Consider the following 19,498-nt stretch of genomic DNA (forward strand, 5'->3'; position numbering starts at 1 on the left):
TTCAATACTCACTTAGGCTACTATATTGTGCTTTTTAACTTTTTTGCTGTTAGTGGAGATTACTTTAAATATGTTAAGCATGTATGTGTGTCAGAGAGAGAGAGAGAGAGAGAGAGAGAGAGAGAGAGAGAGATTTACTATATTTTTATTTTCGAGTAGGTTTACCATCTTATTACATTCTGGCACTTTCCGGAGCCAGAAGTGAAGGCTGCAAAAGTTTATTAGGCATACAAAATGAGAATGGAAGGCGGGTCAACTAGAATTGTTTGCTCCTGTTAGCATGTACAGCCCTTTTGGATCTACATATAATATATACATTTGCATTTTTATCATAGAATTATAATTAATCAAAGCAATTTTAACCTATAATAGGCTACAGTAATTGGAAATGCTAAAGAGATGTCAACATTGGCCATGTACTTTATTATGAATGGACTATAACTTCCACAGATATATAAACAAAAACTTCGTTATCATCATTCACAGATTTTTTTAAATGAACATTTATTCACATTAATAAACATAAGTCATTTGATAATATTTTTGGGTGTAGAGATATCACTTTAATAAATTTAGCTTCCACATACAGATGAACAAAAAGATTCATTATTTTCACTCATTGTTCTTTTAAGTAAAACTTGAATCTCATGTCCATAAACTAGTCCTTTGATTATTTATTAGGTGTTGCAACGCAGGAACATAATAGATTCAACTATATCCTCTTTGAGCCCTAGCCGAAGTTCATCGAGGATATACCGTAAACCTGAAAAAGTACGCTCTACACTAGCCTGAGTGACAGGAAGGGCCACTGCCACTTCGGCCAGTTTCTTCAAGTCTTGATGTGGATGACATTGCCACCATTTGAAAATGTCTACATTCCTATCTACTCGCTTACAGCTGCCAAAGTTCTGTACCGCTTGCCTAATGTCATGCATGCCAGTGCTTACTCGCTCACAGGCTTCATTGTTTTTGTCGCTTGCATTCAAAAGCTGATCAATCACATCTATGTTTTCACCTGTCCTATCCTCGACTTACAGACAGTGTTCTTTGTTGTCAGAAAGTATTGCATCATGCATTATTGCCTTGTTTGCCTCTTTTTCTATTTCCACTTTTGACATCCTTCTCCACAAGTCGCATAGATGTTTTTGAGCTATTATCTTCTATGGCTACTTAAGGAGACACTGAAACCTGGGATCTAAGTATACAGCAGAAAGAAATGCCGCATTATTATGGAGTGCCTCCTCTCTTTTCTCCATTGCTTGAAGTACAGCAAGTGAAGTGATTTGATTCCTTGGAGAGCAGTACCTTGCACTTCATCCATTCTCCTAAGAATTGCCCAGCTACGAGATTTCGAAGTTGAAGAGTCTTTGTTGCTTCATAGATAGGTTCAAGACTGTGTAACAAATCATTAATGGTTTCCCATTCGTCTTCCAGTAGTAGAAGCGACTCATTAGCCAAAGCTATTTGATCCAAAAATGATTTGCTGGCAACCACACTCTCTAGCATATCATACGTGGATCCCCATCGAGTTTCACAATCTAATTTTGGCAAAGGTTTTTGCTCTGTCTGAAGACTAGCCGCATGTTTTGTGTGTGTGTCTTGTTGACCACTTTACGTACTGCACCTAGAACCTTCTTTATTTGAGCATTAGTACAGATGACATCATATACACTCAGTTGAAGTGTATGAACTGCACACCTTACAGAAATAACACCTTCTGCTGCTGTATGTACTACTATTCCACTTATGATCTCATTTAACTCAGCCACCCTACTTATTTCGTCCTCACGCAGGTTATCCACATCATAATTACTTTCATTCTCATCATCATCACTTCCACAGTCCTCTTCATTATTCTCAGGTGTTAGTCTTATCTTTTCTCGGATGATCTCCCCTGCTTTTACTACATTTGAGCCATTGTCAGTTGTTAAGGTTTAGATTTGATGTTCTTTGATCCCCAGTTTGTGCAAACATGCAACCAACATTGCACAGATTTCTTTACCAGTTGCTCGTTCTGTCATTTCCTTCATGGTAGCAGTAACAACTCGTAAATTTCCATCGATGTTAGCTTGGAAATTAACTCCAATGAAGTGGCGTCCACGTCATGTACAAAGATCTGTCTTCACACAAACCATGCGATGAGAAAATTCGGCTTTCACATCAGACTTTTTTCCTTTGCAGATTTCATTGTCAGTGATTGGGTTGCTTTCCGATTCAGTGAGATACCTAATTTACGTATAATTGGTGCTATCATTTTGGAGATCCCAGACTTTTCGAAGACTGACAAGGGCAACCCATTCTCAGTTACAGCTTCAACAGCTAGATTCTGGATATCCTCTTTGCTAACATTTATCTCAACATGATGTAGTTTGGGTGTCTTTGATGAGGATTCTCCAGTTTTACTGAAGAAATGAGTAATCTGCTCAGACTCTTCAAGCTTTCTCTTCCGTGCTTGCTTCTCTTCATCTTCATCTATTACCTTATTGTAGTCTTCCAGGTATTTCCTTTTCAAGTGATCAATCAGAGGCTTTGCATGAAGGTCAGATCCTGATTTTGGTGCATATGTGTATTCACATCCATCAAGCTTACATGCAGCGGTTTTCTTTGTGAAGGTAAAATACTGATGACCGATAAATTCTCGATGGTGGCCCATGTTCCAGCAGTTCTGAAAAGGTTAATTATATCTTTGTCTATTGCTCTACATTTTTGGAGATTAATCCTTTCAATGCAGTTGATGGCTTACTATCTTAGCTACATTTAGACAGTTTTATGAAGCTTAAGAATGATCTGTAGCATTTCAAGGGGTCCATTTAGATAGTTTGTACCATTTATAGTGGCTGAGGCCTTTCTTATACTGAATATAGTTTTGTCTAATAATAGCCATGAAAGAATTAAAAAGGATGTCACCCGCATCGAAAGACAGAAACAATTTGGTTAACTATTTATCCCAATTTCCCAGGTTCCGACTCCAAAAGAAGGATCTTGCATTAACGACAACAGAAGCCATGTGTTGTGTAATATATCTGTTACAACTGTTTGAAACAGATAAGAATATTCTGGTAGGAACATTACGTAACGAACCGATTGGTCTATCTTCAGAGGCGGTGGGGTGTTCATTTTTCCTCTCTCTTTTTAACAGCGAGTCTTTCTCATGGGTATTTCACACGCCCCCTCTCTCTCTCTCTCGAGGCTTTCCCCTATATCTCTCTATAACGTCATTAAAGATCTCTTCGTTATTGCATGGATTTCTCTATCTCTCTCATTCCACATTAAAGAAACGAAATGGGTATATATAAGGAAAACTCAATCTTTCCTACCAAAAATAGATTTATTATTTAAAGCAACCCAACAAGCAATGAACAAACAAAGCAAAGATTAAAATGCATCATAAATGAAATTGTCAGTAAGAAAACATCTAACTCAAGATTTAGTCTCAGTCCAACTAAAATCTGATTATGGCTAATAGCCTGTAAATTCAAAAATTCTCACATATTCCATTATAGACTTTGTAAAGTATATAAGTCTCCCACATAAAATACTAGACATTATGATAAAGGTTTTATCTGTCTTTCTCTATGATCACACCAACATGATAACCTCATGTTATTGCCCACAGAGTCATCACCACAACCACAACCATGACATCTTATTCTGCCAATTCTAAGAGCTCGCCACACTCAAAGATAATGTCTTCACGATCTGGCTTACAGGTCTGCTAATGAACGAGATAACTAAGTTTTTTGGGCAGAATTAGATCACAAAATCGAGATTCTGTAACACACGAACTCTTGTACGCGCATAGCAACATGGTATATGATTCAGTAATATTTGTTCAAGTAACTGCTGAGATGATCAACTATTTGCTGAAATAGGATTCTGCAACTGACGGCTTCAACAGTACCATCTCGCATGACCAAAAATTCTTCCATCACACTTGTACCTTTTAATGTTAAGGCGGGCCATATTTTCTGAAATAGTTCGGCCACCCCATAAGAGTAACCTCCTTAACGGCAAATCAAAACAAAACATATGTATAAAATATAACAGATAGGGCTTTGCTCAATTAGCAATGTTTTTGAACTTACCAGCTTAGATAGGTGCCCTCATGACGTATACTGGGGGTATTGTTTTAAGAGCACTTGCGTGAAGTCTTAAGGTAAGTCAAATGAGCTTTTTGTTTCCCATAATAAGAACTATCAGAAAAATAACCACTAAAATCATTAAGACGTTTGGCAACAAATATTCAATACTCGACCATGAATGTATCCTATTCTTCCATCGGCGGGACAGTCACCGGTATTTTGGTCGAAGGCACTGGAACTATATCGTGATTGTTATGCATATGACTAATGATTATCTTCTCGGAACTGTTGAACACAGCACGGCAGTACAAGAAAGTCCAGACAGGATTCTGCAGGACGAGTCGAACAGCTTTTCGAAGCACGAATCGTCATCTGGTTATTTGGCACATCATCGTGATGGGGCATCATTCTTGCAATACAAGGCAGTTAGAGTTCTGTGTTTTGATATGTAGTATTCACGTGGAAACTGTATAAAGTCACATTCAGTCGGAATTGTTATGAACTAAAGACAACCACAACCACCCACAGACACAACTTGCAACTGGAAAACATTATGTCACACACAGGCTTCTCCTAACCAAGGTACAACCTGTCTTATAATCAACTCCCAAACCCTGATATTGATCTCCCAAATGAACATGAGTCTTTTAATCCCTTCCCTTTTTGAAAACATCTGCATATCTGACCTGTTGAATGAACCCATTGGCAGTGTAGTTTCAGCTAATATATATATATATATATATATATATATATATATATATATATATATATATATATATATATAATATATATATATATAATATATATATATATATATATATATATATATATATATAAGATAAATATATATATATATATATATATATATATATATATATATATATATATATATATATATATATATATATATATATATATATGGCTACATATATATATATATATAATATATATATAATATATATATATATATTATTATGGATGTTGTGTGTGTGTGTATGTATATATATGTATATATATTATATATATATATTATATATATATATATATATATATATATATATAAATATATATATATAATATAATATATATATATATTAGTTTTTGGCCAGAATTTGTTGCTCTGTTCTTAACTACCAGAAGTTTAATCTCCATGTTCGGCAAGTGAAGAACAAGAGGAATCTGATATTTATAATGTGGTGCAGGGGATTCACAATAAGTTGTAGGTCCTGTTATAGGTAACCAATTGGTTCTTAGCCACGTAAAAATAAATCTATTCCTTCAGCCCTAGGAGAGCTGTTAACCAGCTCAGTTGTCTGGTAAAACTAAGAGATAATATATATATATATTATTATATATATATATATTATATATATATATATATATATATATATATATATATATAGAAAAAGGAAAAAGTGGAAAAACGTTCTACTGGCTAACATATCCTGAAGATAACAATTATTAATCACAAATTCACAATACAAACACATACTTGTACTGCACCATGTGTATATTTGTCAGTACATTTTGTTGAACGTGAGTAATTTTATTCCACGTTTTCAAATAGGAAGGTTACTGTACCAGAGGCATGATAGGAAAGTTTTTACGCTTTTTACCTACCAAATCTCGTTAGTTAATGAAAGCAATTAGATTAATTTTTTCAGTGAAGTAACCCAAAGGAATTCAAATCCTGTCGTACACTGAATGTATGAAATGCCTTATCCATTGCACCACCAACTTCAGTTGGAGCTTACCAAATTGCAGGTGACAGACGAACTTGCACACTGTGATAGAACCAAATTTAAATTTTAATAAGCTACTAAGCTATAGCCGATTCACTTAAGGTAGATTCTTGGGCCTACGAGACGTTTGTTTGGCGGCCTCTGATTGGCTGGTACTGGGAGGTATGCAGTTAGCTCACTGTTTCATTTTAACGTTTGTAGCACAGAAAACTTGCAATATCTTTATATTTCTTCATTTATCTCACGTTTTACACAAGATAGGAAAGTTTTGGTCATACCATAGGATTCGGTATTAATTGTACAACTAAATCATGATTTCCTGAAATCAGTAAGATAAAACACAAAGGAATTACAACGATTAAAAGTGAATAGAGAAGCATTTCATTATTTATACTGTTTTTACATATCGTCGAATTTTGCATCATTCATGCGATCAAGATAAAATAAAACCTGTGTTTTCATACAATAAATTCACCCTGAATACGCTGGTGCTTTCAAATTTTAGATGCGTGTGATATGTGAAAGAAAATGAAGAATATGTCATATTATGTTGCATCCGTACTTGACTCAGTTTGCAGTAGTACCGAGAGAGAGACGGTGGCTGCAGACTGCAAAGAGGTTTGAGGCGCCGTTTGAGTTGCCAATTAGCGATATGAGAAGTTTGCAGTTTCGACAATATATACCGTATTATTATGTCATTACATTTTCTGTACATAAATGTATAGAATTCACATTATGACTGTCGAACCTTTTCACTCCAATATCATATATGTCCGTATGTCCGGACATATGTGACAAGAAAAAATGAATAATCATATGGATGCATCTGGATGTGTTGGCTTCAATTTAGGCATCAGATGAGAAATTTGCATACTGTAGGATAATGATAAATCAGGCTAAATAATTATGAGTTCATTATTTAAACTTGAATGGAAATTCAATAAACTGCTAATATTTTTATATGTTCATTCAATGAACGAAAGTACATCTTTTATTTCTTACCATAAAATCTATTGGCGATCTAACGAATAACAAAATTCTGAAAATTTTAGAATATTTGAGCTGATCTTACACCAGAACGTTTATTAAAAAAATATACATGTTATATTTGATAATACATATAGTTATTTGTCATTAGCCTACAGTATGCAAATTTCTCAAAAGAAGCCAAAAAATCCAGATACATCCATATGATTTTCATTTTTCCTTATCAGATATATATGTCCCAATATGGACATAATTATATGATATTGGAGTGAAAACGTTCGACATTCGTAATGGGAATTCTTTGCCTTTATTTACAGAAAACGTAATGACATAAGAATACGGTAAATATTGTTGAAACTGTTAACTTCTCATATTGCTAATTGGCAACTGGAGGCACCTGGGCGCCTCAGCTGAGAAGAGACAAGACGGCCACCGTCTCTCGGTTTTCTACTATTCAAACTGAGTCAAGAACGGATGCAACATAATAAGACATATATTCTTCATTTTCTCTTCACATATCGCATCTAAAATCTGAAAGCACCAGCGTATTCAGGGTGAATTTATTGTATGAAAACACAAGCTTTTTTTTATCTTGGATCATGAATGATGCAAAATCCGACGATATGTAAAAACAGGTATAAAGAATGAAATATTTCTCTCTTTCACTTTTACTCGTTGTAATCCCTTTGTGTTTTATCTTACTGATTTCAGGAAATCATGATTTAGTTGTACAATTAATACAGAATCCAATGGTATGACCAAAGCTTTCCTATCTTCTGCAAAACGTAAGATAAATGAAGAAATATAAACATATTTAAAGTTTTCTGAGCTACAGACAATAAAATGAAACAGTGAGCGAGCTGCATACCTCCCAGTACCAGCCAATCAGAGGCCGCCAAACAAACGTCTCATAGGCCCAAGAATCTACCTTAAGTGAATCTGCTTTTTAGGAGGATCTTGATGCAGATGTGTCGGTTACTGCTATGCCACACCAAACGAGCTGGCGGCCTCGCCCTCTAAGCTGAAGTCACTCGGTCAGATAAAAATGATAAAATTTACATACAGACGACAGTGCGTTCACTATAGTCTGACATCGTGGTGTATTAATGGAGGCTAATGGTGAAAAGACTATGAGGAGAATTACAAAATGGTTGACTCATTGTAGAGCTCTTTTTAATCTTTTTAATATTTGTATGATCATTGGCAATAATGGGATTATGAAGGCCACTGTCTGAATTTCAAGTGGAAAGTTTACTGGATCACAGGTAAACAAGAAAATTTGAATTAGCCTGTAAAAGATTGATATTGCATCTTAAAACATTTAAAGGGAAAAATGAATGATGTCTCTTCAAAAAAAGTCAATATTTGTCAAGTTTTTATCCGGGATGTGGAATGACTGAATATAATAAGTACGGAATGTTACCAGTGGAGGTACGGAAAAGTTAATTTAATTTCGTACCACACCGTACTTAAAAAGTAATATAGTATCCAATACCGTTCTTGCAGGTGGAAAAATACCATACCATATTAAAAACATTCAGATTTATTATACTAACTGTGCTATAATCTTTTCAGCGGAGAGTTTTACAAAGATGGTTGCCGTGTTATCCATATGGTCGTCGGTACAGGATAAGGAGTCGGCACTTTAAAAAGGACAGTATTCCTTTGTATAATAGCCCTCCACAAGATGTCGTGTCGGCTCTGTCGTGGTCGTCGGTACTGGAGGAGGAGTATGTTAGGACAGATGGTTGCCGTTTTTATTCATAATGTCCACTGGAGGAGAGTCGGCACTGTGCATACAGGACTCAAAGATGGTTGTCGTGTCGGCTCTGTCGTTCGTCGGTACTCACTAATCACTAACCTGGATTTTGGTGTCTGGTCGTCGGTACTGGAGGATTCACTGATGAGGACTCAGATTTGTGTCGGCTTGTCTGGTCGTCGGTACTGAGGAGGAGTCAGCACTAGCATTGAGGACGAGATGGTTGCCAGAACAGAATCAACACTCTATGGAAGAAAATCGTCGGTATCGGGCTGTATAAAAATGAATTCTTGAAAAAATCGGCACTGTGCTTGAGGACAGATGGTTGCCGTGTCGGCTCTTCGTGGTTCGGTACAAACACTTGGAAAATAAAATGGTTGCCGTGTCGGCTCTGTCATGAGGGAGTCGGAGACGAGATGGTTGCAGATGTCGGCTCTGTCGATTTTCGTGTCTGGAGGAGGATCTGTCTTGAGGACAGATTGGTTGCCGTTCGGCTCTGTATTCGTCGGTAAAAGTCGGCAATCCCACTTGAGGACGAGATGGTTGCCGTGTCAGTCGTGGTGTCGGTACTATCTATCTTGAGGACGAGATGGTTGCCGTGTCGGCTCAGGTCGTGGTCGTAGTACTGGACTTGGAGTCGGCACTGTGCTTGAGGACGGATGGTTGCAATCTTCGGCTCTGTCGTGGTCGTCGGTACCAGGAGGAGCCATTTCTTGAGGAAGATGGTTGCCGTGTCGGCTCGGTCGTGGTTCGGTACAGGAGGAGTCCACCTTTACCTCATTCTAGGACGGATGGTTGCCGGCTCGGTCGTGGTCGTTTGGAGGAGGAGTGCTTTCTTCTTGAGGCAAAATGCATCTCGGCTCTGGTGGTCGTCGGTACTGGGCATAAGGCTGTGGAGGATAAATGGTTGAGTGTCGGCTTTGTCGTGGTCTTCTTCCTTCCCTTGTTAGGCAGCAGAGTCGGCTGACTATTTTTTCTGGACTGGCCCAGATGCAGGTCGGCTCTGTCGTGGTCGTCGGTACTGGAGGAGGAGTCGGCACTGTGCTTGAGGACGAGATGGTTGCCGTGTCGGCTCTGTCGTGGTCGTCGGTACTGGAGGAGGAGTCGGCACTGTGCTTGAGGACGAGATGGTTGCCGTGTCGGCTCTGTCGTGGTCGTCGGTACTGCATTCTGTCGGCTCTTCCTAAATTAAAATTCGGAGCAACACGTCAGTTGCAGTGGTGGGGTGTCAGGGTCGTCACTGTACTGGAGGAGGAGTCGGCACTGTGCTTGAGGACTCAGATGGTTGCCAACAGCTTCATTGTGGTCGTTTTATGTCCATGCTACTGACATGTCGGTCTCTGCAGTCCACTTTGCCAGTTATTTCATGTTTGCTGAAAGTTGGCCGTGTCGGCTTTGTCGCTGTTTTCGGAAGTCAGGAGGAGTTGCTACCTCTGTCACCTTCAGGCACAGATGGTTGCCGTGTCGGCTCTGTCGTGGTCGTCCATTCTTTAGTCAAGCTTTTGTATGGATGCAAATCGGCTCTGTCGTGGTCATCTTACTGGATTATTTGAAGAAGTGGAAAGTGTTTGAATGGTTGCCGTGTCGGCTCTGTCGTGGTCGTCGGTACAGTAAACCTGTGCTTGAGGACGAGATGGTTGCCGTATCGGCTCTGTCGTGTTCTCATGTACTGGAGGCGGACTCACACATGTGCTTGAGGACGAGTTTCTCTGTCGGAATATATCTAGTCCATTATTTGTGGAGGACGAAATTCGCCCATGTCGCGTCGGTCGTCGGTATTTCTCACTGAAAAATATGTCGTGGTCTAATTACTGTATTTTCGTGGTCGTCGGTACTAATTTTCAGGAATAAATGCCGTGTCGGCTCTGTCGTTTTGTGATAACACTATTAAAATACGTGGTCAGGTACTGGAGGAGGAGTCGGCACGTTTTACAGGGTTGTTCTGTCGTGGTCGTCAAACTGGAGGAGGGCACTTCTAAATGGTGTTTCGTAGGGGGTTTTAAGATTCGTGTCGGATTTTAGCGGTATTTGCGGCACTGTGCTTGAGGACACATCTCTGTCGTGGTCGTCGGTACTGGAGGAGGGTTCACTGTACAGTACTCTGTGAGCTCTTGCCCAAACTGCATGGCAGTCTTCTTCACCAGATGAGTCTTAAGTCCATTTGACTGTACTATTACAAAGCCAGGAAGAAAGGGAATTCCTGGACACCTTCTTCTTGTGCATGACAGTACTGACAAATAGATTCTGACTATCCGGCCTATAAAGATCATGTCCATCTTAGTGGTACCACATACCTTAGACTCAGTACAAAAACAACCCATCCTGATCTACACTTATAAAAGCCCAAAGGAAGGGAAAGGAAAATCTCTTCAAATATCTTATTAGGTACAGACAAGCGCTGAGTTTTCACCACAGCTCAGGAACAAAAAAAGAATGAGAGTGATTCTCATACCTTTGACTCACACAAAATAGGAAAGGTCACGTAACTCGCCAACATACTTTGCCAAGGCTAATCTAGCAAAAGGCACAGTCTTGAGTGTAATATCTTGGTCCAAGACATCCCCCAAGGGCATGTGTGGTACCTCAGTTAGGCTGCAAAGGATGAGTCATGTCCCACTCCAGAGGCAAATCTCCATGGAGAGCTGAGTGGGGAGGGCTGGCAGGCCTTTTTTGACTGTTATTGGCCTAAAAACACCACAGTACAGCATTTACCATGTCATCACACGTCACTTTGTTTGAGGACGAGATGGTTGCCTTTTAAATGGCATAGAGATAAGCCAGCACTACAACAACATATGGTAGATGTTGTGTGGGTGGGCAAGCACTTGTGTGCTTGTAAGCTTTTGGGCACTGTTGGCGCAAAAGCCATATATCGATAAAAGATATACTTCATAATAACATCATATGAGTTTCCTTCTCTCACTGGCTGCCTTTAAAGATACCAATGCACTTTGTGGCAAAGCTTGCTTTACTCCTTTGTCCAGCTGCATATCATTTCTCAGTAATAGTGTGTTAAATGGTTTCTTTGTGATCCTGTGTTGTAATGTTTCCAAAACTTTTGTTGCTTCTGTGGCTGTACCTGCGGGTGTTTTTACTACTACTGTGTGTGTGTGTGGCGCTGTGTCTACTGAGTATGGCCCCATCACCTCCTATGAGGACAGGAAGGTGCTAAGACTTCTGAAGTAGCTGGAATTTGTGGACAGCTGGTCAACGACTTACATCATGGAAGGGTAAACTTTAGCACAGTCTGCCTTGCAGGATATTAAGATTGCAAGAACAAGGTGAAGAAGTACACAATGGACTTTGGGTGGGAAGAAGACATCAAAGAGTGAGGCCTGTGAGGTGAGAGCCACGTCCTGCCCTGAGGAAACTGAAAAGTTTACCTTGATCTGCTTTTGTCAGTAGAGGCCAGCTGGGGTTCATGTATGTGGTACTGAATTGAAAACTACTGCTACAAGGTTTATAGATCTGCATGGGATTGCAGATTTAAGGCATCTGAGGGTTGGCTGTTTTGATTCAAAATTGGGATTTCCAACAAAAAGACTCGGCGAATACTTAGATGCTTCTGAGGAGGAACCACATGAATTTCAGCAGACGTTGATAGGCTTAATGAAAAAGGAAGAATCATCAGGTATTACCATTCTAAACACAACCATAAAAGAATGTTATAAACAAGCCAATATTGTCAACAACTCAAAAGAAGAAACATCAAAGAAAACAGCTTTAATGATAGCCATGGTGGAGAGCACACTGAGTACATCTATACAGTATACTGGTTGAAGAAATAGAGACATTGCACATCTGTCAAGTAGTTCCTGACACCCTTGCACTAGCTGCTGCAAAATTCAAAATCCTTGTTACCAAGTTTTAACAACTGGACCAGCCATCACCCAAGATATCAATATACAAGACAAGGGTTTGAATCCTCGTAGGAACAACAAAGTCAATGCAGGTAAATGTCAACAGAAGGAAAAAAATGAGCAAAAAGAGCATAATCATACTGAGTGAGTTATGAGTAATAATAATAATTAATTAATCACATCCAAGTACTATACTGTACAGCATTACATACTTGTTGTCGTGCTGCTTGAAGTCTGGCAGCTAGAGCTGGTGGTAAATTTGGATTATGAGATCCTGGGCGTCTACTTTGCTCAAGAAGTTGAGCCCGGGCTAATACTAAGTTGGAGGACTGACGGGAAGCCAGTTTTCGTGCCAGCTCAGCAGGTGTTAATCTCATGGATGCTAAATCATGCACTGTATCCTGTAAAAAACAATCAAGGATTCTTTATAGGCCTACATGATGTACACTGCCTTGGCTGTTTCATGCCGATCTTGAGGCATGCGTTAAATTGAATGCACACTTTCTTTTACAAGTGAAAAACTACTATAAACATATATCAAAATTTTTTCAGGTAACCAATCAAGCTTGAAATATGAAATACATCAGTAACTTACATCCCAAACAGGCCTATTTGATAAATATTTATGATGAGACTGAGCTCCAGAATGATACATTCTTCTTGGAGACTGGGAATGGCCCTCAGCACCTTCCCTAAGACCAAGTCCTTCACTACCCCATCCAGAACGTCCTCGACTCCATGGCCGATCCTGATCCATCGCTCACCTACGGATACTCAATAAAATCAGCTTCTTGCTTTTTTTTGGTACAGTACTCTCCATGGGGGTTGATAGAAACAAACTGGATTTTACAAAATTCTTTGCCAACACAGTCATCACTGAAAAGTACATAATGTAATAAAACTTAAAAACAAATTAAACATTTCAACATAACAGGTATGTTTGCTGTGTTTTCACATTGTAATTTTTGCCTATAATCAGTTGCAAATGAATATGATGAAAATAAAAAGTAAATTAGGGAGCTGGCTGAAGGTTCACCCATCGACAGGAACTGTACATAAACAAAGACTAAGCTAACATATATAATGTAGGAGTAAATCTATACTTTAACTTAGTACAATTGTCCCATGCATGATAATTGGTGGGATCAAAAGACAAGAACACCACTGTACAACTGTGGTTTATTTACATACAATGATGTATTATAAACATAATGATCATTATGCACTTGAGTAGAAATCCTTATTTGTTTGGCCAAGTGGCCTCTGACTAAGCACTACCTCAGTAACAGTAAAAACAAAAGGGAGGTGAAAAAAAAAGTTAAGCAAGTGCAGTAACCAGTTAATTTTCAGTTTAAAATTTATTAGTGTTGTAACATGCTGATTTTCAATAATAAACATTAAGCATAGCAGTAACACTAATTTTCAGGGGGTGGTTGGACTAGGGGATGATAATGTAAAGGTAGCACACTGAATTCTGTGTTCACAAAGAATCATTTCAACAACATAACCCCTTCATATCAAATTGTTTAAAGATACCTAGGGTAAATTTTAACATTTGGGAATTGTAACCTGGTGTATTCTAGTGAAAACCCATAATGAATGTTTTGACATTTACTGACATAATCAAACAGGAAATTAATTTTATATCAAAAAAGAAAATTATAATGTATTTTCAGTTTTTGAGGACGTGCATGACATTTAGTAGCATATACCAACTGATTAGAAAATCATCATATACTAAAATATTAGACCAATTAGTTGTACACTTGAAGATGTCCAAAGAGTTGCCCTGCTTACAGTTTATCATGACATGTAACACAAATCAATTTTTTCAACACTACGCCAACACATTTAATGCATACTGCTGTCTGTACAGTACATTTTGCATGTTCCTGTAGTCTTATTGCCTTTGAATCTTCTTCACTGGACATGTTTTCTGTTTCTTAGTTTGTTCTGTGACTTCAGCTGATGGTTCCATATCCCCATTCACATCTTTCATTATCAGTATTTCTGAATGACTGAGAATTCCATTACTGTACTAGCTGTAAAATGCAATCATGGGAAATGATGTTTCTTCCAGTGACTTCAATGTAAAGGATTTGGGCATTGATACCTGCTGAATCGTCAATGCAAAACACTTGCCTAGGCCATTGCTGTGACCCTGCCTTTGTGTTTTATAAGTGAGTCCTTTGATCCAGGACATCAACTCTGTACTTAGTAGAATTGTGAAAGCTTACAGTCTCTGGCAACATTTTGCCCTGTTCTCCCCACTGACAACAGAGTTATAGACTGAGCTCAAGATGAGTGCATTCTTTGAAGGTGGTCATGTTGGTCTATCTAGTTGCTTGAAACACTGGGTATTAGCCTCATTGAATGCATCTTCATTATCCAACTATGAAGATGTTTCTTGCTGAAAAACTAAATTATAACTTTCATTATGACTGCTGTCTGAATTCAGATTGTCCTCTGAAGCAGTAGATGATATACTCCTCAAAATCTCAGCAATTTCTTCACAAGAGACTGCATGAGATAACATGCTGACAGTGTAAATGTTGCTACTCAACTGACTGATTGGCACCAATGCAGCTTGCTGCTTTCCAAGACCTGTTTAGACATTTTACAACCTGCTGTATGTCTTAGGAGAAAGGAACTAGATATGTGATGGAATAGGGGTCAAAATGACCCCTTTGTCATTTTAGGTATTACATACTATTACTGAAAAAGTGTAAATGTACAATATTACAAAAATTAAGATGACTCACGATAGGAAAAGTCAAGACACTGCACACCAAACGATGGATTAAGGGTAGAACACACCCATGAAATTTGAATTGGGGTCAAACTGACCCCTCAGTCTTTCTGACAATCTTTGAGAGGGTAATGGTTTTTGTAAAGAAAAAAAATACTCAAATTAGTTTTTTCCTATAGAGAAGGCAACAATAAAGATGACATTCAAAAATTTAAGTGGAAGAAACAGTGGACAACAAGTGAAATCAGTGCCTTATAAAAGAAGGAATAACAAAAAGAAAGTAAAAACACGACAATATGTTTCAATTTATGCAGCTTTGCACCTAATTCTATCACGTAGTTTGCATGCAACTGTTTATGTCTAGTGAGCCCTCAGGAACCAGGAAAGAACAGCTATGATCCTGATGGTGAATGTTATTGTTACAGCTATTGCTTCCTCTAAGAATCCCTTTTCATTTTAATACCTCTTATGTTCACATGTTCTTTGTTAGTTAGGAATTATATATATATATATATATATATATATATATATATATATATATATATATATATATATATATATATATATATATATATATATATAACAATAATAATAATAATATCATATCATTTAATAATATATATATATATATGTTATATATATATATATATATATATATATATATATATATATATATATATATATATATATATAGTATATATATATATATATATATATATATATATATATATATATATTTATATATATAAATATATATATATATATATATATATATATATATATATATATATATATATATATATATATATATATATATATATATATATATATATATATATATATATATATATATATATATATACAGCATATATATATATATATATATATATATATATATATATATATATATATATATATATATATATATATATATATATATATATACATTATTATAATAACTCAGCAGTCTCAATACAGTGCACTTCCTCCCAACCTAATCTACCCCCTTTGATTATTGACGAAATCAGAGTTTCGCTATCAACATTCTGATCTGTCCCTTTTACCTGGAACAGATATTGAGATGACACAGATAACAGGAGCTAGGAGGATATTTTTATGCCACTCCCTTTTAAGAGGTTTACCCCAACTAATCTTCTTAAAGGCAAATTAAGCTGCCCGAATTGTCTTACATCCGCAGGACCTGGGAAGAGCCCCCCAACCCCAATCGCTGAACACCTGGCCGTGATTCTTCCTTGTCCACGACTTATAGCCCTGGCTGCGTGCCTTATAAGGGAAAGGAGCAGTAAGCAGCAGTTAGTTAGTTATGGGAGAGAAGACAAAGAGTTAGTCTCGTGAAGAGTTGTAAGGGACAGCCATACACGTGGGCGGGTGATGCAGATTGCTGAGAAGATTTTCTTTCCCCGTCCGACTCCCAATTCCAGACTCCAGTCTCCAGTCATCCTCGTCCTTTTGTCAGAGACCAGCTTCCCTAAGGTAACGTGGAGTAAAGACTCTTCGGTCACGAAAGTTACCTTCAGAGCCTGGAGTACCAGCATTTCATTTCTGTCCCAGCCAGTTTATCCCGTGCCATTTCCAATATCCTGTGTTCGGAGCGTAAAAGTGGTCATTCATTCCTCGAATCTTTGGCGCCCTCAGTTAAAATTTCAAGTCATATTGGTGTTGTATTGTTCCTTTACTGGCGTGTAATGTGTAAATCTCTCTTGCAGAGGGACCCATTTTCAGTGGACTCATCTTGGCCTGTGCCTTGCCTTTATTCAAGACTCCAGCCGAAGGATCTTCAGGTGTTAGAAGCCCTTTATCAATTTACTTATCCATTTTCCCTTCAAATACTTGCTTTTTGTAAATAGCAATTTTTACTTAGCCCAAGTGTTTACGTAACATTTCTTTATAAGGTGTCTTTCATATTTTACGATTTCCTTACGCAAGACAGAACTCCAAGGCAACAACAGTTACCGTTGCCGGCCCAGAATTACATAAACCTAGGAAATACATGTGCCAGACCTGGCCATAGATCTCATTTTGCAGTTGCAGTTCCCTCTAGTATTGCTTTATTGCATTTGCAACTCGCAAGATCAGCTATTAGCAAAGCTAAGCTGGGTGCGAGACAAATTCCGAACCTGCTATCAAGAGCACAGACCAAGAGAGTGCCACGTAAGTAATATGTTTATCTTAGCAACAATTTTTTTTTTTACACCGTGACTGTTCCTAGGAATAGAAATCGTGACACATATATTCACTGGAGAGAAGAGAACCGCCGTACATTCATTAATGCATGCCTTCAGGATATGTAGTTAGGAAATAACCAGTGCTAACCATTCTTTGCTTCATGGAATAGTGCGAAATTCCTGTGTTCAGATCTTTGCCATATTGTTTGCTTCGAGGAATAGTGCGAAATTCCTCTGTGATAAATTTTACTTCGCATTTCGGATTAGCGAATTATTTTGGCGCGAATAAATTCCCACGTGGAACAAGACAAAATCAGCTTGCATTGCTGAAATTCTCTCAGTTTAGTTAAAACTCGAATTAGGTGTTAGGAAAGCGAAATTTGAACTCCTCTTCTAAGGGAAAATTACTAGGTCATCTTGCTGTTATCCTCTCAGACGACCAGGAAATTCCCCGGAGTCCCAGACGGTCTATAAATAGACGGGTTCATTCACACGGAATCTAAAAATAACTCCAGTGATTGTCAGACGACCTTCCAACGCCCCCCCCCCCCCGCCCATGCCCGCGTGTGTAAGCTTTTTTTCATTCATTTCAGCAAAATTTTCTTTGGGTATTTCCCATTAGTAAGATCTAAGTCCTAAGGGACGAACTGTATTTCCAAGTCCTACGGGCAAAACTAAATAAAATTTTCGGCCTCATAAGAGGCGAGAATTTCTCAACCAAATTCCAAGTCCTAAGAGACTCCTAATAAAATTCTACGTCGCACAAGGCGAGAATTTCTCAACTAAAATTCCAAGTCCTAAGAGACTCCTAATAAAATTCTACTTCGCACAAGGTGAGAATTTCTCAACCAAATTCCAAGTCCTAAGAGACTCTTAAAAAAAATTCTGTGTCGCAAGAGGCAAGAATTTCTAATTACTGCGGGAAACCGAAAATCAAGTCCTTTTGAGACATTATATTAGTGTATTTCACACACATCTAAGCCCTTACGGGACTGATCATTCTAGTTCGTTAGAACAACTCCTTAATTTCACGCTAGAGCCAGCCAAGTCCGAGCGTGACATAAAATCCAGTTTCATCTTCCGAGACATATTAAACTTTAACAAAGTCTCCTCAGACTTACTGATCAATTGTCTTATTCAGACAGATCCATTCTCCTGCAGTCTGAACACTTGAGTGTTTCAGATTCCTGCAATTGAGTCTTTTCAGATGACCTGAGCCCTCTGCACATATTTGATTCGCTAGAGAGTCCAGTCCAAATAACCATTATTTTAAGATGGCTAATACCAGAGCCCAACAAAATGAGGACTTCAAATTCTACATGTCCGCTGGAAAGGACATGGGATTATCAGGGCAAGCTCTGAGAGACTGGGTCCAAGAGCGAGTGGACGATGCTAAGGCAGAGAGGGAGTTAGAATGACAAGAGCGAGAAAAAGAGAGAATCGGCCAGGAGAAAGAAAGAATTGCCCAAGTGGCGGAGAAGGAGAAAGAACGTCAAGAACAGGAGAAAGAGCAGCAGGAGAAGGAGAAAGAACGTCAAGAGAGAGAGAGAGAAAGAATTGCCCAAGAGAGAAGAGAGAGAGAGGAGCTAGAACTGGAGGAGCGAGAGCAACAGCGCGCCCATGAGCTCCAGATGTTAGAACGACAGAACACCACCCCACCTACTGCAGCGCGGGAATGAGTGCCTTCACTGCTTACCGTTCATGCCCTAATGGACAGAGTCTGAACCCAGCATGGCTTGAAAGGGCCGAACGAGTCCTGGGAGGCAACCTCCCCCGCGGAACTCTCCCTTGTTCCTCACCAAATTCTGGGAGGAAAGGCCCTCGTTGCCTACCACGCCCTTTCTGCAGAAGATAGGGGAACTGGGAAGCCGTGCACAAGCAGTTACTGAAGGCGCACGAGACACCCCGAGCGGTGAGGAGATTGTTGGAGAGAGCATCCAACAGAAGCGGGCCAGACTTGGTGCGATTGGGCATACCATTTGGAGCGGGTATTAGCAAATGGCTCGAGTCCGAAGGAGCCACGAGCGCCACCGAGGTACTTAAAAATTTAAGTCAGCATATCCCGCGCGCGCCCTCCCGCCCTCGCCGCTCATGTAGTGGAAAGTCCCACCACCTCACCGAGTGTTGCCGAGA

General features: G+C 38.6%; 1 protein-coding gene across 1 annotated transcript; it reads right to left on the reverse strand.

Annotated features, from left to right (window-relative positions):
• Window positions 1-8,722: 8,722 nt before the first annotated feature.
• On the reverse strand, window positions 8,723-13,228 carry LOC136840472 (uncharacterized). The gene is made up of 3 exons (XM_067107144.1): window positions 13,026-13,228; window positions 12,643-12,831; window positions 8,723-8,815 (listed from the first exon to the last, which is right to left on the reverse strand). The coding sequence occupies exons 1-3, from the start codon at window positions 13,185-13,187 to the stop codon at window positions 8,723-8,725; spliced, it is 444 nt and encodes a 147-aa protein (XP_066963245.1). The 5' UTR covers window positions 13,188-13,228.
• Window positions 13,229-19,498: the final 6,270 nt, after the last annotated feature.

This window comes from Macrobrachium rosenbergii, chromosome 7 (assembly GCF_040412425.1).
Source record: "Macrobrachium rosenbergii isolate ZJJX-2024 chromosome 7, ASM4041242v1, whole genome shotgun sequence".
In the NCBI taxonomy this organism is placed as follows: Eukaryota; Metazoa; Arthropoda; class Malacostraca; order Decapoda; family Palaemonidae; genus Macrobrachium; species Macrobrachium rosenbergii.

Coding starts and splice junctions, on each gene's coding strand:
- LOC136840472 (XM_067107144.1), bottom strand. CDS start 13,187: ATGGATCAGGATCGGCCATGGAGTCGAGGACGTTCTGGATGGGGTAGT. Junction 12,832..13,025: donor CAAATAGGCCTGTTTGGGAT/GTAAGTTACTGA, acceptor TGTTTTTTACAG/GATACAGTGCATGATTTAGC. Junction 8,816..12,642: donor TTCAAGCAGCACGACAACAA/GTATGTAATGCT, acceptor TTTCTTCCATAG/AGTGTTGATTCTGTTCTGGC.